The sequence below is a fragment of the Hippoglossus stenolepis genome, chromosome 5 (assembly GCF_022539355.2).
Source record: "Hippoglossus stenolepis isolate QCI-W04-F060 chromosome 5, HSTE1.2, whole genome shotgun sequence".
In the NCBI taxonomy this organism is placed as follows: Eukaryota; Metazoa; Chordata; class Actinopteri; order Pleuronectiformes; family Pleuronectidae; genus Hippoglossus; species Hippoglossus stenolepis.
In genome coordinates, this window is record NC_061487.1 from 24,750,646 (window position 1) to 24,772,568 (window position 21,923).

At 45.0% G+C, this 21,923-nt stretch overlaps 1 protein-coding gene across 2 annotated transcripts in view; it reads left to right on the plus strand.

Moving 5' to 3' along the window:
- znf423 (zinc finger protein 423) overlaps positions 1 to 21,923 on the plus strand; it is a 137,044-nt gene that overhangs the window by 23,541 nt on the left and 91,580 nt on the right. For both annotated transcript variants that reach the window (XM_035157464.2, XM_035157465.2), the window contains exon 3: positions 11,015 to 11,194. In XM_035157464.2, the coding sequence (XP_035013355.2) occupies positions 11,015 to 11,194 (180 nt within the window). The remainder of the gene's footprint in view (positions 1 to 11,014; positions 11,195 to 21,923) is intronic.

The following is a 21,923-nucleotide window of genomic DNA, read 5'->3' on the forward strand; positions in this document are numbered from 1 at the left end:
CACACACACACACACACACACACACACTCCGATAAAAACATACTGTCTCATATTCCCTTACTCAGCCTCTCTTCCAATTTGGATTTTACCACCAATTCCCTGTCCCAGCATCCTCTGCAACACTTTTTCTCTCGTTCGCTGCACGTTCGTCTATTTCTTTTTTCCACCAAAAAAATCTCAGTTTCACTCTGCATGTCACTCTCTCTCCGCTTCGTTTCTTCCGTCCCTTCCATCCTCGCTACTAAGTTTTAGTTTTAAAACTCATCACTTTGAGTTTTCAGTTTGAAAGCTCCGGGGCTGCGTTGTAGTATGAACGGGCAAAAAACGGAGATGTTGGGAAGTGACTCAGTTCCCCACCATCTTGTCGGCCCAAGAAAAGAAATCCCTCATTTTACCTTTCCCCATTTTTATTCCTCATTCTTAGTATTTTCTAAGCCCCCAAAACTGCAGAGTTGACAATCTGCTTCCTGGAAGTGAATGGTCACGTTTTCAGGTGTTATTTTCCATTCATGTGGTGTCGCAGTTATTGCAAAAAAAATTGCCCCAGACTTGGAAAATTCACGGGAACGACACATCAAGTCGGAACAAAATTCACAACTCTGGAAATAGGACCTTCTGAGGAGCACTTGAATGCACAGTTGGTATATGGATGGTGCTAAAACACCGTCGAGAGAGATTGTGTAAGTGTTGCTGTAGCCAGCGAGAGAAAGAAGAAAGGAAATTAAAAGTAAAAAGACCTGGTTTCCATCTCTCTCTGGGTGAAGGTGTTGTCGGGGAGAGAAAGGAGAATGTTACCGTCCCAACCTGCTGTTTAATTCACAGTCTTTGCACCCCTCCTCTGTCTCTCCCTCTTAGTCTCTCTTTCGTTTTCTCTGGAAAAATGTGTGTTGAGTTTGGAAAGACCCGCAGGAGGGAAGGCGGAGGGAGGTGGGAGGGCGACACGCAGGGAATAGGACTGAGCCAACCTATCCTCCCCTCTTACTCTCCTCCTACTCCTTTTCTCTCCGCGGCCTCACTGCCCCAGAGAGGAGCCCTCGAAAGGCTGAAGGTGCCCTCGCACCCTCGTCTTCCTCCTTCCCCCTGCCCCCGCTGCTCCTCAGTGGGACAGAAAAACAACTTGTTATCTTCCTCCCTCGTTTTCTCTCCTGCTCCCTCGCTCCCCCAGTATGCAGGGAGAAGAAGAAGAGAGCAGTTGCCAGGAATAGGGAGAGGGAATGAGAAGGGGAGCGAGGGGAAGGGCAGGTAGCAGCGGAGTTGCCCTGTTTACATGAGTCGTCTGTTCATCGTATGTTGAGTCTCGTGTCGGAGAACAAACCTTGAAGAGGTGAGACTTGGGCAGGAGAGCTCTTCAGAGGCCAGTGTGTCTGTGTCTGTAATGAAATCATCGTTCTCTAGAGGTTTCTTTTCCTCAATTCTTGTCTGACAGTCTGCTGTGGACAACACACACACACACACACACACACACACACACACACACACACACACACACACGGACTGTTTCTCTTGGACAACACACACAGAGTCACATACTGAAAGAGCCAGTGAGTCATCATGGAAAAGGTTTGTCAGGTCCCCAAGCTGAAACCGAGAAACCGAGACCTACTGCGTTATTGTTATTCACAGTTTAAGACGTGTGTGTGTGTGTGTGTGTGTGTCTGTGTGTGCACGCTTATGGGTGTGTGGGGGACACACAGGCATGACCGGCCGGTCAGAAAGTTGCCTCCACCTATCAGATGACAGAACACATCGGTACAGAGGAGATCAACTCGGGTTTAACGTTCCTGCTGCTTTTAAATTCAAATCCCCTCGAAACTCAAAAAAACGTAAAAATATGTGAATTGCATTTTCACCCCAATTCACAAATATAACACTGCACTCCAGTGTGTAAGTGTGCGCTTGTGTGTGTATGTGTGTGTATATATGTGTGTGTGCACTTGTCATTTACTGTCTTGGGAGTATTTGCCGTTTTGAGAAATGTCAGCAGAGAGGTATTTCCTCCAGTGCCATGACCCAGAATCCTTCGCAGCAGAGGAACAAACCTACATGTTCTGCATGGATGTGGTTGAGTGCGATGCAGGCACAACAGTGATGTGCTACTTTAAGCATCTGGTGACATCACCGAAGGCTTTTGTGTTCGGGAGCAGAGGTGCAAAGTCAGATTGACATTTGATCCTGTGTTAATGGGTTTTTACAAATATTACCTTCGTCATGAAGCTTGTGTCTTTAGCTCTGTCCTTTAGCTCTGTCCTTTTGGTTCTATTGTCCATTTAGTCTTCAGGGCAAGAACTGTCATTAAATTGACGTGGAACTGAATCGGGGGGGTTTTAGTGTTTTTCATTTTCCGCAGTTTCTCAGGGAATAATTTACTGCAGGTCACTTTTACAGTTTCAGAAAGAAAACTACAAGCAGCATCAACACAGGCCAAGAAAACAGCTCATTCCAAACAAGCAGGTTTAGAACGAACACTGCACGAGAAGTAAATTAGCAAATTAAATGAATCGAACCTTAACTTCTTAGCTAAACTCGCTCAATCTATAAGTTGAGTGTGAGCAATGTGCGGAAGTCAAACGTGTAAACCGTGTTGCATCGGAGGAGTGAGGAGGAGGAGACATTATCACTGTTCACTTTCTTTATGATGGCCAGATCTGAGATAAACAGGACACTGCACACCCCCCCTCCCCCTCTTCCCCTCTTGCTTCCTTTCTCTCTCTTTTCCAATCCCTCTCTCCCTCTCCCACCGCTCTACCCTCTGGAGGTCCATAATGTAGTTTTAATTTCCCCAAGGCAGCAGCAGGAAAACAGTTCCTGTGTATGTGTGTGTGCGTGTGAACCATTATTGCCTGCTTGTGACACTGCACAGTGCGTCTGTGTTTCTGTCTGTATTGCAGCATTTAAGCCCTTTGTGTTTTTTTTGTGCCATCTTTGTTGTGTGTTTGTGCGCCGGAAAAATTCAAATACGTGAGCAGCTGCAAACTTGTGTGTGTGTGTGTGTGTGTGTGTGTGTGTGTGTGTGTGTGTGTGTGTGTGTGTGTGTGTGTGTGTGTGTGTGTGTGTGTGTGTGTGTGTGTGTGTGTGTGTGTGTGTGTGTGTGTGTGTGTGTGTGTGTGTGTGTGTGTGTGTGTGTGTCCTTTCTGATGCTTTCCATGACGTGAATGGCTCTTTCATCAGCCTGTTTCCAGAGACTGGTGTTGGGTGCTGCTCTCCCTGCCGCAGTATGTCCCAGGGGTGTGTGTCTGTCTGTGTGTGTGTGTGAGACTGGTACTCTGTGGCGCAGATCTCCTCCTGAGGGGCTGTGGCTTGTATTGTGAACAAACACACACACATATATGGGAAGGTGCGTGTGTGATGGGGAGAGAACATGAGGGAAGGGGATGTGGATAGATGACACACACACACACACACTGGGTGAGAGGGGAGTCATTCTCCTGAGAGGGAGAGCAGGGCTGTGTTGTGGTGTCCAGCTGCACCTGTTCAGTGTGTGTCTGTGTGTGAGAGTGTGTGTCAGTGCCAAACGTGTCTACCATTCTTTCTCTCTCCATATCTATTAACATTTTGAGCTCAGATAGGTCGGACAGTTACTGCTGTGTGTGTGTGTGTGTTGGTGTGTGTGTGTGATACTAAAAAACATATTATATTAATTGTAACGCCAATACAACAGAATATACAACAACGAACCACATCTACACTCACATTTACTTATTAGATATATCAAACAGTGTTTATTAAGGCCGTGTTCATTGCAGGGTTGTGAGTTTTGGCTGAGTGTCCCTCATACAGACTGAGTTGTAGACGGATGCATGAGAGGAAGTTTGTTCTCCACGAACCAAAAATAAGAGTTGAAAATGCAGTGAAGCAGAATATCGGCCTGTAATCATTATGACATGTCACAGTGGAAGAAACACGGGTGTGAATAATACAATTAACAGCTGAATGTTATTGAGCTGCTCCCGTCTCAGGCTCCTGGTGTCGTGCTCACTGGTTCACCGGCACATTGTCCCGGCTCAGTGGGACGCTGGTGGAGAACAGAGCCATTGTTGGTGTTTGTAACATCTGTGCTTCTCCTCCATGACGGATGGAAAAGCTACAGAACGATTTTAAAGATTAAAGAACTGTTAATAGACCAGTGTCTTCTGATCGATGAACAATGGAAGAGCCCTTTCTATCTGTGCCTGGTGGAACCTGAAACACCTGGAACATGTAAGATACAGATGTTTGAACCTGGTTTATATCTGCACAGGTTGACTTTTCATATTTTCCTGAAGAAAGTGATTTGACACCATTTTCACCCTGATTTCTAAGAAGCTCGACTCATTTTAGAGTTTATGTAGACAAAGCGTAGACGTAACAGGTCACATGATGCGTCGTATGGACCGAAAACATGGAGGCCAGGCTGGTCGAGCTGTGATCTGTCATCTGTTAGATGTTTGCTCCTCGTTCTATATATTGGGGTCTCCTTTTTTATGTTTTGGAAGACAGTAGCCAGATGGATTCAGATAACACAGGGTCTGAGCACATACATCTTGAGCTTTGGCTTCACCTCACAGACCATTAACTTGAACAATGTGAGTTAAAAAATGACTCGAGAACGACCATCACACGGAATTGTTGCGAGTGGCTGTAAAGTACCTTCCTGCGATGTGAAGCGGGGCCAATATTGTGTGAATTTTCCAGGTTCAGACCCGGTTCTCTCTGCCCAGTTGGCACCTCATGTGATGCAGGTCTGATTCTAACCCGGTGGCTGGTTCTCAGCCCTGCGGAAGGTGGCGGTGGTGGTGCCCGGCCAGGTGTCTGTGAGTCCTGGACCGGAGCGGAGAGCGGCGTGGAGCAGAATGAAAGCCTTGTGCCGAGACTGTTTGGTTTCTAAACATTCTGCTGGAAGCTCCACACACACTCTCCACCGCCCCCCCCCCCCACCTTTTGAAGCCTGTTTTAGGCACACGCAGACATGGATGTGTGCATGCATGTTTTATGCATGCTTGGCCGGCAGATACTATATATCTCTCCGAGCTGTGGAGTGTGTCCCAGACACGCCACAGTACCAGCTCCCGGCTGCCAAATCTGTCACTTGAATAACTACTTTACCTTTTGCAGCATTACTGTATGTTTTATTCTCCTTTAACTCTCCCAGCAGCTCTGGCACTCTCTTTTAGTACACTTCTATCACCCTGGGGCAGTTCAGGAACACTTCCCAGAGTTCATTAGTCCCCTAGTTTTCTTCCCACAGGATATACAGTGATGTACGGTGGTCATGCTGACTGTGTGTGTTTGATTTTTCGGTGTTCCAGTTTGTGTCTCCGCTAGCTTGTCTTGGCAACTGCTCCCGACGCTGCAACGAAAACCACCAGTCAGACAGTGGGATGGAGTGAATCCACATTGAGTGCACTTGGATCCAGTGTTGAGGGTTTTCTGCTCACTTTATATCCCTGTTTTACTGGGAGAGGGGGAGAGGGAGCAGAATCTGTTTTTGTCCGCGTGTCTTTCTCTGTTCTGTGCAGTATGTGTATGGCTTATCATCATTTAGCCCACTAATTACCTCAATGAACTCATTTTAACAGAGAACACACACACAAACACACACACACACGCACGTTCTCTTCTGTGAGCCTAACGAGTGGTGATTAGTGGGTCTCAGTTAGGCGTGGTTAGGCTGTGTAACATCATTCTGCACTGTGGACTCTGCTAATTCACTTCCCTTTATCTAATTACCCAGGGTGCGCACAAACACACACATGATACGCACACGCATTCACCAGTTCACTGCACACACACACACACACACACACGCACACACACCACCTGCATATATCTTTCCAGCAGATATGCAAAGTGACCTCATTATTACCGAGGTATCCCTTTTATTTATTTATATTTTTATCTGTTATTAAAAAGCCCATTGTCCCCGGGTTAGTGAGGCTGGTGGTTACAGCCCAGAATATTGCTTATTACCTTTCCTCAGGAGACGCACGGTGTAAAAACATCTTTCACATGCACACCTGATGTTGCAGGATGTCACACACACACACACACACACACACACACACACACACACACACACACACACACACACACACACACACACACACACACACACACACACACACACACACAGACAGGCCTGCACATGAAAAGTGTCTTAAAAGTTGCATGAGCCAGTTTAATGTGACGGTCCTGTATTGATCTTAACACCAAGCTCTTACAGTTGAGCAATCATGGTGGAAGAGTTAAAACAAATTTATTGATCAATTAAATTTGATGCTTTAGGTTGAGTTAATAGCTGTGGATGCAAAACTGTTTCTACATTTTAACATGTAATATAGAGTCTTTATAGATGAGGGCTCGCAAAGTCAATTAAATTATTGCAATATAATTTTCATGCAATAGAAAAAATTCCAAAGGCAATTTGGTTTCGTGCATTTAAAAGAAAAAAGATACAGACAATTAAAGTTTAGTTGCGTTGAGCTAAAAGTCAAATCTATGCAAAATTTCTTTGAAAAAATATTAAAAGTTATAATAAATGAATACAATCTAATCATACAATGAGAGCATGCAGGGAGTGAGGGATGGAACCAGCAGATGAAGGAGCTGCAGAAAGTTTGTAAGATGTGTTTTATAGACACTGAGGAAGTTGCCGTCTGTTTGCTTTATGCATCTCGATACAATCCTTATGCAATGTGAGAGCGCGGTGAGATGCTGAAACCGAACTGATCGACCTCACGTTTGTAAATTGTTTTGCTGTTGTGTTATTAATCGTGATATTATCTTGATATAATGTTTTGGCCATATCATTCAGCCTTGGTTAAGATGGTCTACATTCAACAAACACACAAACGTCATTGACTTCTAAATACTAGATCTCTATTCGACTGTAGAAGGTTTGAACAATTCCAACGAAACCTTTTTTCTGCACATAATCGTCCTTTTTCTTCCTCTTAGACCCAAACAATGGGGTTCAATTGGAGTCTCCAGCACCAGGAACACTGCTGCGTTTCTATCCCACCAGCTAGTTAATTTCATTTAAATGCATTCACTGTGCATCCCAGGTGTGATTCAGTCCCTCATTACATGGCTAGAATAAAAATCATCAGGGCTCCTGTGACTGGAGGACGAGGAGGAGACCGCTCTGAAATCTGGGCTTTCAGGTGGAAATTAGAAAATGTTATTGTTCCTGTTGCTGCGGCTTTTATGTCGTCGTTAAATTAGTGTTTTCTATTGTTGAACTGAAGGACTTGATTCTGATTTATCGTGCTCCTGTGTGGATGACGTAAGAATAAAACAGGGTGCCTGTGTTCGGGATCGGAGGGTTTGTGTTTGTGTGTGCGTGTGTTTGTGTGTGCGTGTCTTTTTTTGTGTGTTTGTGTGAGAGAATGTGCAGTTATTCCTGGCATAGGGACAGTCTGTGACTCAGAGATAATGGTTCTCTGTAGAGCGAGTGTGTGCGTGTGCGTGCGTGTGTGTCTAGGAGTGACTATAGCCATATCCCGCTGATGGGTGTGTGTTTGTCCGTGTGTGTGCACGTGAAAGAAAGACTGCGTGTGTATGGTGCACACATACTATTTGCTAGGGACCACTGTTGTACTATTCAATCAATACCCCAGCACACACACACACACACACACACACACACACACACACACACCCCTCTGCACCCATGGGAGTTGCCTGCTTTCATTAAGTAGGCCTGCTGCTTCTCTCTGGTGTGGTGGGGGTTGGGGTATTAAAGAGAAAGAAGATTTGACGAAGTTTTGAAAGAATTAAAACAAAAAGAATTAAGGAATAAAGATGAACGTGTGATTTATAAAGATTATTTTCCGTTTAGGCTTGATGTGTAAACTACTTGCATCATATCTGCATTTTTAGCTGGTTTCAAAAAGTTTTAGTTTCTCCATTTGTAGACGACTGAATGAGTGACAGAAATCTGTCATGTTCATTTGGACTTAGTTCTAAAACTAGTAAAGATTATACAAACTACTGGTTCTCTATTGAATCCAGGTTATCCCAGCTACACATTGGTAGTAGTTACAGGTTTCTAGCCCTATTCGGTTCCGTACAGCGGTTGAAAAGAATCCAAAAATCCATTAATCCCCCAAAGATTTTTTTTAATCAAGATCCGTGAATTCTTCCTTGGGAATTGGTGAAAATATCCAAAAATCACATTATCTTGCAATGTCAAAGAAAGTGACTTCTTATCCACCAAACTTTAACGGGTTTTTTCTTCTTGCCCCACATCCCAGCCTTCTACCAAGATACGTAGAAATCCATTCATAGAAATGTTGTGTAATCCTGCCGTCAAACACACAAACCAATGGACAGGAGTCAAAACTTTTGTGAACCACTTTTTGGCTTAAAGTCTTTCAGGCCTTGATCTGCACCGCGTCATTGAGTTTAAATACTTGGATCAGACTGTTTATTCAAGTTAATGTGCAACAGAACAACAAAATAAACAAAATATTGTTTCTATTTGAAAACTGCGCCACACGACTGCACATATTCACATTCCTGCACACACACACACACACTCACAGTATATTTACACTAATCAGTGTATGTGTACATTTATTTACATGTACAGTTACTGTGTCTGTTTGCATCTGCACCCGTGTGTGTGCATGTATGCAATGTGCAGTGTGTATCGTGTGTATGTGAGCGTGCATGAGTATGTGCGTGTGCTCTGTCAGCCGAGGGGCAGCTCTCTCTCCCTGGCCAGACGGTGCTCTCACCACTGGACAGATGGCCAACACCCTCCCTCTCCTCTTCCCCATCCCTTCATCCATCCCTCCTTCTCTCCCTCCATCACTGTCTTCCTCTTCCTGCAGCCCCCTGAACACCTCATCACCTCAATCCCCCGTTCCCCACCTCCCAGCATCCCTCTGTCCCTCTTTCCCATCACACCTCTCGCATAATAAACGAGGCTGAGATGGAGCCCGTGCCCCTCGCTCTAATCTGCCTCTCGTTCTTTGCTCACGAAACACAGCTTCTCTCCAAAACTCGAAGACGAAGCTCTTGTGTCCTTTTTGCTTTTTGTTAAATGATCAGCAGTGGAATGATATCCAGATTTCGACCTGCACACGGCTTTGTTTTGACTCCTTCTCCTTCTAATATCAAAATTGTATAAATAAAGTGCAGAGAATCGAATTTGAAAATACAGAAATACATCTGTTCTTTCTACTCACATAAAATGATGCTTGAAGCTCCCAGTGGATGGAACTGAATTATAGAGCTTAATCCTGTTTGACCTGCGACTGCACTCAGTCAAAGAAATGTATTTTTTATTAAACATAATGAAGGTGATTGATTCTCTGTAATGGCCGACCACTTCAAGTTTAATAACAGGGATTTAACTTCGCTGAGCCACGCACGTATACGTGTGCACGTGGTAAAATCAAGCCACTGCAATGAATCCTCTGTAAACCCAGTGTTGTTCCTCTGTTCAATCAACTCTGTTTGTCATTATGAAGACTTTAATTAGTCATGTTGTTTTGAATCCCTTTATTGTACTATTTTTATTTTTACTTTGTACTTCCATGTTTTTTGGATTTACAGTTAAATTGGATTAATAACTAAATGTTAGTTTAAGGTTAAATGATTTGAATTGAATTTTGCACAAATACAAATTAAGGACACAAAAAAAACATGCAGCCAACAACAAAAACATACATTAAAAGCAGGTTTGGTTGTTTTGAGATGAGAAAATAAAGATGACATGAAGGAAAGAGGTCATGATGTAAAGAAAGAAGAAGAAAAAGAGGAGGATTATTCCAATCAGAGGGAGATTTGGGTTTGATTGATCTATGTCTGATTCATTTGAGAAATTCTTGGGACAAAGAAACAGACTTATATCGATCCAAAAAGGACAATTAAAATATTTTTTTTTGAAAATGAACTGAATCCAGTGAAATATCCTTCTTGATTTGGGCTACAACCAATTAAACGATTGGAACATAACAGAGTTCGGACGCCTGAGATTTGAGACGGAGGACGGTGGATTCCTGCTGCAGACATACGTCAATGCAAGAACAAGTTTCCTTCATCTCTGGAGGCATTTAAGTTCAGTTCCCTCATACCTCCTTTCTTTTAACCATCTTTCCTCCAGACTTTGTTTAGTCTTTTCCTCTTCCCTTCATCTCTACCCTGCCTCCTTCTTCTGGCTCTCCTCTCCTCTCCTCTCCTCTCCTCTCCAGCCAGTGTCTTCAGTGTCAGTCCTGTTGGATCCTCAGCGTTTATAATGTGATAATAAGGTGTGAAAATGGAGACACAATGGAGCAGTGAGGATTGGGCCGACGCAGCCTTCCACTGGTCCCCTCACACACTGCCAGTGTGCGACCAGGACACACACGTTCACACACGTTCTCACACATTCACACACACGTCGACTGTGTTCATCATGTTCATCACGTTCATTTCTGCAGGTAAAAACAAGTTTATAAAATCTTTATCGATGGAGGAATTTCAATTAGATCCTGCTGAAATATTGAGAATATGACCTCAGGCTGGCGTCAGGAAAACTAGAGACGACATCTGATTTGTGTGAAACAAGTTCAGGGGTAAAAAAAATCTGTGAGGCCCGAAAATCAGCGAGAGCAGCGTCCTTCCTTTTATGACTGAATACTCAAGATAAACATTTTAAAGGAGATATATTCTGCTCAGTTTTGTAATTTGAATTAGTGTTCATCTTCAGAAAACATAACTCTCGTCCCACTGTCCATTGCTGCAGCTCCTCTTCTCAGCCTCTGTCTCTAACACTTGGTTTTAGCTCCTGTCTGTTGACAAAGCCTAATCTGCTTTGATCTCCTGCTCTGGTGTGATTGGTCAATGGCTTTGATCAATTGGATTTCTGTTGTGGAGGGAAGTCCCTTAAGACTTTGGGCTTTTTAACGTTGCTACCCGTTTACATACATAAATCTATATAACACACCAGAGGAAAGAAAAACAATAAATGTCTCTTTTAATGAACTCTTCCATTGAGTGTAATGATTATCGTTGTTTATATGTTTGCTGGTTGTGTGTGTGTCCTCAGAAGTCCCAGCCTCTGACCGAGAGTCCGAGCCTAAGGAAGGCCACGGCACAGGCGCTGAAGACGGAGAACCGGACGACGACGACCTGGACGACGAGTCCATCTTCACCTGTGACAACTGTCAGCAGGACTTCGAGTGTCTGGCCGAGCTCAGTGACCACAGAACCAACCACTGCCCAGCCGGTAAGATTATTAACATCCACTCTGTGTTTTCTCATCGATCAGATTATGTTTGATCGTGTTTCACAAACCTACAGGTACCGAAGAGTGAAGGGTCCAAAATCATTTAATATTTTAACAATCAGAACTGCTCATTTCCAGCTACAGTCAACAATTGAAGTTTATTTTCTTATGAGAAATGAAGCAGAACTGGAGCAACACTCTTAACATCTCGATCTTTTAGGAGTAAAGTTTGGTATCAAAGTGATTTTTGAGTTTTAATCTAAGATTCAGATGAAACTGTTTATTTGCTTCGCCACCAGTGAAGGTTCCTGGGTGACTGAATACCTTTAGCAAGAGGATTCAGTCATAGCCACAGAGAGAGACTCGTGTACACACACACACACACACACACACACACACACACACACAAAAGCCGTTATTAGTACTGGTGTAATTAATGGAGGGGCTGAAAGGAACGCGGCGGGGGCGTCTGGTTCCTACAGATTAATCCAAACGCTCTCTTAACAAGCCAACACACACACACACACCCACACACACACACACGCACACATGCTTTCTTACTTCTGCAAAGCAGTCTGGCTCTTAGCGCGTGTGTGTTTACTTTTGATAGAGGGATGAAGAAACTGGGAGGGGTGGGGGAATTTGTTGAAACTGGTAAATGACAGTGCTCCCAGAGACTGTGTAATGTAGATGATAAGACCCCTGCCTCAGCAGCCCCTTCTGCACCCGCTGGCCTGACATCCAGTCCCACTTGCTGTATCAGGGAGATGCTCGGAGATGCAGCAATAAAGAGAGATTTTTCTAAAGCGTGCACTGGGATAGACTGGGACGGTGAGAAAGATCCCTTGTCCTGTATAGTGTGATAACATTACACATTATACAACTCAAACAACACATCCTGAGGGTCAATTATAACAAGGATTTACAACAGAAGTACTTCTATATAAGTGTTATGTTCTCACAGATATAACATGCTAGACTTGTTCTACTTAAGCCTCGTTAAGCAGCGCTGATTGAAGTATAGAGTCAATTTAATCCTGAACTACTCACAGAAACCCATGATGTAACTCACAACACTGTACATGTCCTGGTAATTGTTTTTCTCCCATCCTTTAACCAGGAAAGCCGTTTGAGCTTTTTTTAAAAATAATACTTTTTTGTTCTTTTTATTTTGCTCCCTCTACCCTTAACCCACAAGTAAAACACGCGCACGCTCTCACACACGCGCGCCCACACAGAGTCATTTACTTCTGCACGCTGTGTCACATTCAGACGCACACACAGTAGCTCGCACACTCGGAGAGAATCACACTGCCAAAAGCACAGGGCTGCTATCAGAGCGCGGGATGTGGCCTGTGATTTCAGCGTCGGAGTCTGGGGAGGGCTACATGTTGCTGAGCGAGAAAGTCGAGGGAGGCAGGGGGGGGAGGGCGAGAGGGAGCACAGAAGAAAGAAATGAAATGAAATGATAAAACATGTTTTTCCCTGGAGGAAGAGTGGTTGAGATTGCAGAGTAATCCCACAGCTTGGCTGGATGCGTGTGCACTTGCATGCAGGGGGCTCGTGTACTCGGGTTCATCTGTGTTTATGTTTGCTGTTGTGTATATGGCTGTACAAGAGTGTATTAGTGTGTGTGTGTGTGTGTGTGTGTGTGTGTGTGTGTGCGCGTGTGTGTGTCTGAAGTGAGGGGCTGGACCACGGCTTTCTGGTTATTATTGAGGAGAAAGCTAAATTAAAAAACATGGACTAAAGAGTCCTTTTAAGTTCTATGGTGGAGACTCCTGGGAGCCAGTTTAGTAGGAGGGCATGGGACACACACACACACACACACACACACACACACACACACACACACACACACACACACACACACACACACACACACACACACACATATAAACACACTAAAAAACACACTGTCTACTGGGGATAAACACACGCCACTCAAGATTTGCATGAGAGTTAATGTGTTCATGCATTTTGTAGCTTGTTGTGTGTTTGTGTGTGTGTTAGTGTGTGTGTGTGTGATTGTGTGCGTGTCCCTGAGCAGAACCAAACAGCTCAGACATCAGCCATCTTGGTTGGGGTTGACAGACGGTGGCCATCTTGCCAGACGTAGCTGTGATGTATTACTGTAAGCTTTGCATTAGCGTCAAACAAACAAACAAACAAACAAATCCAGGATTTATTTTTCTAATAAAGTTTGAAATGTAATGTCCCATTAACAAAAACCTTCCCAGTCTGTCGTTACGTCAAAATATTGCTTCGTAAACACTGATATAAAAACAGATTTGCGAGTTCACTTTTCAAGTCGGGAGAATTTTAACAACTTCATATGACAGAAAACTCTTATTTCTTATCTCTTAATTTTTCCTCAACTTGTAATAAGGATGACAAAAAGCTAAAGTGTTCTTCTTCTACTACTTGAAGGCTTTTATATTGGTTTAATATGTGTAAAGCACCTTTTAATTTACTTCGACATTATGTCTACGATCATATCATGAGCATAACTCAAAAAAGGATAAAAAGGGCTGAATGGTTTTCAGGGAATTCAGTGAAATGAAGTTGCATCAACCACAGGCATTTGTCTCTGGTGCTAATCACTTTCCCGAAGTCATGTTTTCCTTTGTCTTTGAATAACATCTGTACGTCTGTGGTCTGCGGCCCAGCAACCGGTTTGAGAAACATTAGTAGTTAGTAGTGAATTCTCTGCAGAAACAAAAACACGCTGGTATCTGTAATGCTAACTATAAACTGTTGTAGCAAATGGGTCCCAAGTTAGCAGCTAGCTTCGGCCATAACATGGAATGGGTCCCAGGTGCGAGAGTGAAGCACCAAGTAATTCAGTGCCACTCTAGCAGAAGGCCTATAAAGAGGCGCCATTAATTTGAGTGGAAATTGAACAAACACACATACATTGGCACAGATCAATGACACATAAATGTGTGTGTACACCCACTCAGACACACACAGACCAAACACATCTGGTTAATGCAATGCCACGACAATGTGCACGAGCTGGTTGTGTGCCCCAATGACGACAGCAGTGTTCTTCTGCTCCACACCACAGCTTTGAGCCAGTGAGATGACTCTGCTTTAAACTGGGGATACTCAGTGTAAGTGTGTTCTATTATTATATGTTGGATGTATTTAAGTTGGTGGCACATTAATGAGCTTGTTGCTGTGCACGTGTGATGATTTCCACAATGTGGTGGCACCAGTTCTTTCCATTGGAGCTGTAAACGGCAGTTTTCATTGTAGTAGTGCCTCATCTTATTAACGTCTCCGTGCCGGGGACAGCTGTGGGGTTGTTTGGAGGTCGTCTGTCTGAACATCCGTCTGCACGTCCATCGCATTCTCCTGAATCTCAGGAATTCGTCGAGGAAATTACTTTAAATTTGGCAAAAACTGGACTCAAAGGTCAAGGTTACATTGACCTCAATAGTACTTTAATGAATTAATAAAAGAATGAATGTGCTTATTATGACACACTGGTAGACAAATGTCTAATTAGATAAAACGATGAAGAGATGACATTTTATATCCAAAAGGTCAAAGGTCAGTTCCACTGTGATATCATGTTATATGATAGGAGTTGATATCATATGTTGATTTAAAAAACATAGGATTAGGCAAAAACTACTGGACGCATTACCATGAAACTTTGTGAACGGGTCAGAGGACTTCCCATTAAAGTTTGGTGCAGATCTTGATCAGGGGCCAGAACCAGGAGGTTTTATTTTTCACTCTCTTTAACATTGCCAGATGGGATGTTTTGGGGTTTAACCAGATCTGTGGTGAATGTAATTGTTGTTTCATAAGGGAACTGTTGAGTCTCTGCGTACGTCTGCACTCTACTGAGCTCTACTGCTGTAGTACTCCACTACAGCGGCTCTATTCAAACTTGCTGAGGTGTGTATATACTGCATAACACCTGCACATGTGAAGTGTGTCTACTACTTTTAGATCGTGAGCATCTATATCCTGTTTTTGTACAGTAAGTGTGAGAGCGACCGAGCGAGAGCGCGAGTTGGGGAAGTGTCGATGGGTCTCAGTAGGAGTCAGAATATGGAGCAGAGGCTCCCTGTGGAGCGGAGGAGTGGAAAAAAAAAACTCCTACAGATCAAATGGAGAACATTCTCTGGCCTTGCTCTGCCATATGAACACACACACACACACAGACACACACACGCTTCCCATTAGGGAATCCCCAAAGCTATCTAACCAGCCACAACATTCCACGGTTGGGTCATTGTTCTGTGTTTAGAGCCTTTAAACACAGTCACACTGCGTTTTCAAACGGCTTTTGTCTGTGCCGGCACTGTCCGTTTTCAGTTGTGTACATAAAACCTGTCTGGTCCATGTCAACAGTGTCCACACGCTCCTGGTAGGTGTGAGTGAGGAGGGCGAGAGGGCGAGAGATTGTTAAAAGATGTCAGTAAAAGCCACTTGAGGACGAAGAGGATGTGATGAGGAGGAAGGCTCCGAGTTAAAGAGAAAGCTGTCAGTCAAGGCAGGGGGGGGGGCGGAAACTGGCTCTGTCAGTGACAAATAGCAAGTCATTAACCCAGCTAGTCGCTTCGTAGATGGTGAGATGGTGGAGGTGGAAAGTGGCTCGTGTGTGTGTGAGTGTGCGCGTGCACGTGTGCAGGGAGAGAGCGAGACTGTGCATATTCTTTTTTTTCCGAAGGTATTTGTGAGGTCTCTGTTAATTGGGCACATACATCTGCCCTCTCGTCTATTCGCTTTCCTCTCTCAGTGGGGGAGCAGAGAGATTACTAGGGAGCCTGTCTAGCTCGGAGGGCGGGGGGGGGAGTCGGTGAAGGAGGAAGAGGACGGGAGTGGAGAGGAGGTAAAAGTTAGAATATATGGGGAGGAGGTGAGAGATGGGGGCGGAGAAAGTGGAAAAGGAGAAAAACCTGGAGCAGGGAGGAGCGTGTCTGTTAGCGCAGGGGCCCTTGGGTGACTGGTTCGCGTCCCGCGGGACGTCTCCCCACTGCTAAGCTCCCACCGTCTGTCGCAACCCGCTGTCACACACACACACACACACGCAGAGAACAACCCTCTCGAGCAGAGAACTACACACACACCTCGCTGCGTCTGTCGTCAGGATAGCAGCTGAGTCCTGTGAGGCCAAGACTCTTATTAAAACCACAGATCACTTTCTACAAGAGAGGGTGAGGAGGAGGAGGAGGTGGGAGGGGTGTAATCTGAAACAAAATTACAGACAGCCTCCTGCACTCTGGCCTGCCGCGTACTGTGTGTGTGTGTGTGTGTGTGTGTGTGTGTGTGTGTGTGTGTGTGTGTGTGTGTGTGTGTGTGTGTGTGTGTGTGTGTGTGTGTGTGTGTGTGTGTGTGTGTGTGTGTGTGTGTGTGTGTGTGTGTGTGTGTGTGTGTGTGTGTGTGTGTGTGTGTGTGTGTTTGGTCCAGTAGCTGCTATTGATTGACAAAATAAATATCATGCCCCTATTCATTTCCTTTTATGTTCGCTCCTTTTTTTTTTGCAGCTTTCATCCTCTTCTCCCTCCCTCTTGCCCTCCTCGTCGCCATGTGCCCCTCTTCCCTTTTTCTGCCCCCTCTTCTTCACACTTCCCTCCTCCCTCCCTCCTCCCCCCTCTTCCTCCCTTCCTCCCCTCTGTGTCTCTGTACCCGGGGGTGGCCTGAAGATTCCTGTGCTAAGCCCTTGGCATACATACAAGTGCACAGCACGCACACACACTCACACACACACAGAGACACAGCTGGCTGCCGCTCAGGTTTTCCAGGGAGAGAGCAGGAGCCCGGCACCAGAGGAGAGGGGGATGAGAGAGAGGGAGAGCAGGAGAAGAAGTGGAGGGTGGAAGGAGGCGGGGGGGGGGTACAACATGCAGAGAGGGAGGGATGACAGGGAGTGGGTGAGACGGAGAGAGGGGTTGTTGTGAAGTCATTTTTCATCACAGGGTTCATTTTTCACTGCGGAGTTCTCCCACTCTCTACATCGCTCTATTTCTCTTTATCTGTCCTCTCCTCCTCCCGCTCCCTTCCCTTGATCCCGCTTTGTCTCTCTTTATCTTCCCTTTTTTCCTCCTCTCGTCCTCTCTCTCGCCCTCCGCTCCCACCCCCGCCACTACCACTCTCTCTCTCTCTTTCTCTCTCTCCCTCTTGCCTAAACTCTTTCTATCCTCCCTCTGTCTCTCTCTCTCTCTCTCTCTTTCAGCCTAGTTTCTCCTTTATGAAATATGGATGGGAGCAGTTTTGGGCGCGCTGAGAGGTTTGCAGTCGGCGGGAGGGAGGGAGGGAGGGATGGAAGGAACTTGGGAACTGGTGAGGGAAGGAGGAAGGGAACGACTGAAAGAGAGGGAGAGAGAGAGAGGAGGGAGGAGGGAGGGAGGGAGCCTGTGTCTCAGCAGACGTGCCTTGTGCATGCACCTAAACACCTCACTGAGCAATCTGTCAACATGTCAGCAACACATGTTTGGTAAAAAAAAGAGAGAGAGAGAGAGAGCGCGGTTGGAAGGAGCGAGGAGAGGGTGAAAAAATCTCTCCTCCTCCAGTGGGAGTAATGGCTCCCACCAGGGCTCTGGAAATGCTTTGAATTCAGCAGATTTCTATTGCGGGGTCCTCCCCCGGGGGCGTCTTTTTACATTGCCTGCATCTCAGAAATTTGAGCCCGAGGACCCCTGGGGGCGTCCTTTCATAATGCCTGAAAATGTAGGGTTATATTGTGTGCTCTTCCCCATGGGGCTTTTATTAATACCTGTATTCACTGCCACTGGAAATTACACAGGCGGTGCTGCAGGGGCCCGCGCTCGCTCCAGGAAGGGAGAAAGACTCTGCGGGGACTTTTTCTCTCTTCTCCTCTCTTTTCTCTTCCTTTTTCCCCACCCCCACCCCCAACTTTTCCCCTCCTTCTCCTCCCCTCTTTTCTCCTCCTCCTCCTCCTCCTCCTCCCTCTTCTCCTACTTTGACTCTCGTCCCTTTTTTTTCTTACTTAATGCAAGAGTGAAAAAGAAGAATTTGCCAAAGGACACAAAAAAGTGTGTTGTGTGTGTGTTGGCACCAGCTAACCCCCTTGTATTCAGTCCTACTTTGCTCAGAGGAAAAGAAACACTCGATTAAAAATGTAACTTCCCCTCTTCTTTCTCTCTCATCTTCCCCCTCTCCTTCTCTCTGTCCTTGTGTGCCTGTGTGTAGATCTTGCGGAGTGTAAATATTTGTGTGTGTGTGTGTCTGTGTGTGTGCATGTAGATGGGGAAAAAGGCCTAAATCTATAGTCCGGCGCAGTGTGTGTGTGATTTTTCTCTCGCTGTGTAAGGTGCAGAGACAAATCTTTCTCCAAACATTAATTAGAATTCTTCAGCCAAAGGGTTTGCTGTGTGTGTGTGTGTGTGTGTGTGTGTGTGTGTGTGTGTGTGTGTGTGTGTGTGTGTGTGTGTGTGTGTGTGTGTGTGTGTGTGTGTGTGTGTGTGTGTGTGTGTGTGTGTGTGTGTGTGTGTGTGTGTGTGTGTGTGTGTGTGTGTGTGTGTGTGTGTGTGTGTGTGTGGATCAAATATTTACACAGTCAGATTATAGAAATATACATTTACATATCCTTGAATAAATAACATTTGTCTGATCTCCCTCATCAGACTTTGGATCTTAGATTTGGATGCGGTGTGTGAGTTTCAGTCCTGATTGGACTTTGCATTTCATCCAGAATGTGTCGACCCGGTGACCTGACGACCTCTAGATGCACTCGAGTGTGATGAAAGTGTAGCTCGTTGCAGGGTTTGGGTTTTTCAGGACAATTTCACTCCAATAAATACTGATCTGTGTGTCACGGTTTATTTACACTGATCTTTTGCAACAGTCATAACTTTAAATTTAGCCTTGCAAATTTTTTTTTAGTCATAAACTCAACTTAAGTTTCCTCAGTCACCTTATCAATTCATATTTTCATTTATTCATAGAGTTTATATGCTGTTTCCTATAACTTAGTTGCAGCCGGACTTCAACAACTTACTTCAAAACTCGACTAGTTTCTAAAGAAGTCCGTTTATAAATGAGTTCCTTAACATGCTCAAGATGTCTAAAATCTGTGCGGGCTCGTTAAACTTGCTTCTCAATAATAACTTGCTCATGATGCGTCATGTCTTTAATCGCCCTCTGACCGAATGTCCGTGCTTTGCTCACATTATATAGAATGGTGTGTATTTGAAGAAAAACTGATTCAGAGTAAATAAACAGTTCCAAAAAATATCCCTAAACTGTAAAATGATCAAACCAACACAAATAGAGAAATCACCTCATGCTGTAAAGATTTAATTTAAACTATCAGTTTCTTTTGGAAACAGTCTTGACACAATCTTGTTTCATAAGACCGTAGATGATGAGACTTTTGTTTTCCAAATTCCAAAGGGGTTGAGTACAGTCGCTTTGCCTAATTGCATTATTACAAACAGAACCCCCGGCCCCCTTAAACTGAAATCACCCAGCTCTGTTCCCTGACATGTTTTGAATGTCAGGCATCTCTCACTCTGAGCACCTTGTCAAATATTCCATTTTATGTTTTTTTTAAAATTTTTTACCAGCATCTCATCACCAACATTGTCAGAAGCAGTTTGTCTGTCGGGCAAACAGACACAGACGTCTTCCCCGAGGTTGAGCATCAAGCTGTTTGAGGCAACAAATAACCCTGAATGAATTTGTAATTACACAAACACACATATATTCACTTCTTGAACTCATACTAATGATGTTTTTAAATAAACAATAACTGAGCATGTTATTAACAGCAGCTTATTCATGCAATATCAAAACTAAGAGTCATGTGTCAGTAGTGCAATGCTACAACCACATAAAACACACATTCTGGTCTCATGACTGGTTTTTGTGCGACTCCGAGCTCGGCACAATGGAAAGTGAGATCAGGTGGAAGCAGCAGCAGTTGTTGACACCACAGGGAACCTTGAGGAAATGGCCCTCAGGTGAAGGCTGTGGAAGTGGAGGGATGGGACTCGAACAGATCGCAACAGTAACAGAGAACGAGCAGCGTCCCACGTTTAAAGGCTTAAGACTGAAGCTCCTTTAACACAGGCCTCTGTTGTCGGTCCAGCTCCGATCGGCAGTGACTTCGCACTCGGGTGGACACGCTAACGTTTACCTCTTCTCCATGAATATTACATGGAAGTCGCATGTATGCGTTTTAGGCTTCAATGGAAACGCTGCTCATTCACTTTGATTGGGTTGAGGTTGCATAGTGGTTTCTGTTGCGTTGTGTTGTTCACGTTTCTTGTGTTGCGACCGTTGAACATATCACTTTACTTTTCGTGCGGTGGTAGGAACAGCTAGCATTGCACGAAAGCCGGCTTTGTTGTGAGTCCCGAGCATGAAACTGTCACCAAGCGACGGAACGCCCACTGTCAATAGTTAACGTAACATATTCGTGTCAGTCCTGCGTTAGCAAGTGACGTCTTTAGAGTAACAGCCATAAACACATGTCCCCTGCCCCAAAAACACTGAGGACAAACCTTACTGTCTAACATGGCTATGCTAACAATGCCAGCCAGGCCAGGTAGCTGCTACCCACAATGCAAAGCAGCTTACAACTGTGTGCTGCTCTCGAGTGAGTGTAGCCTCAAAACAAGTTTCAAAAACACACAACTGCATGTCTCACTTTCATTGGGATGAGCGGTCGAGACGAGACACGTTCCGCACGGCAGCTCGCTCGATTAGTTCGAACAGAAACTTGTCTACCGGCGACGTGAAGGGAGTCGACGGCCTTTTCTTTTCTTTACGGGGGTTTATCCACATTTAAAGGGTGTTAGTCACACAAGCTCAGCTGACACGGCAGCAGATTGAAGCGACGGCACCACTCGAGTTTCAATCCCCTGTTTGCACTGGCTTACTGCTTGTTCATGTCTTTCTTGGTTGGTCATAATTCTACCACACGTTGCTGGTGCCGAGTACCTGAGGTCTGTCTACTGCAGCATAGGGCTTTGCTCAGGGGCACGTCAATAGAGTTTAGTTGATAGTTTCGTCTAAAAAGACAAATGCTCAGACTCGTACGTGTCAAGGCCAAATGACGTTGTGGTGGCGTTGAAGCAGATTTGCATAGAATCAGTTATGTTGCGTTGTTCAATTTGACCATTTCCACAACATCTGTTATTGCGGTAAAGGTTTTTTTGTTGCACCCAGTAAACAAAAACCAAGCGTGTTTTTTATTGATTTCCTTTTTCTTCGAGGCCACAAAAAAAAAACTCATGTGGCGTGAAGCGCCGCTACCGAGGTTTTTAGAGACGTTTAATCCCAAACGCTGTGTTTTCACATGTCGGGAGTGTTTTTGTTTGTTTCTCTATAATTGTATTAAGTTTGGGGAATGTAGCCGTGTGCACGTGTATTGTGTGTGTGTGTGTGTGTGTGTGTGTGTGTGTGTGTGTGTGTGTGTGTGTGTGTGTGTGTGTGTGTGTGTGTGTGTGTGTGTGTGTGTGTGTGTGTGTGTGTGTGTGTGTGTGTGTGTGTGTGTGTGTGTGAACAGTCCAGATAGAGTTGTCATGGGGCCATGTGGGGGCCTCCTGTGTGTCTATGTGAGGGGGGATGTCTGGATAATGAGGAACAGGCCATTCCCTTGGATTCCTGCACCCCTGCCAACTACCAGGACCCCCAGAACCTCGACCCGCCTTTTCTTTCTCCCCCACCCCTCCTCGCCTCCCTCCTGCCGACACCTGGGACTTTCCTCCTCCCTGTTTCTTCCTCTCTGCTGCTTCTTTCT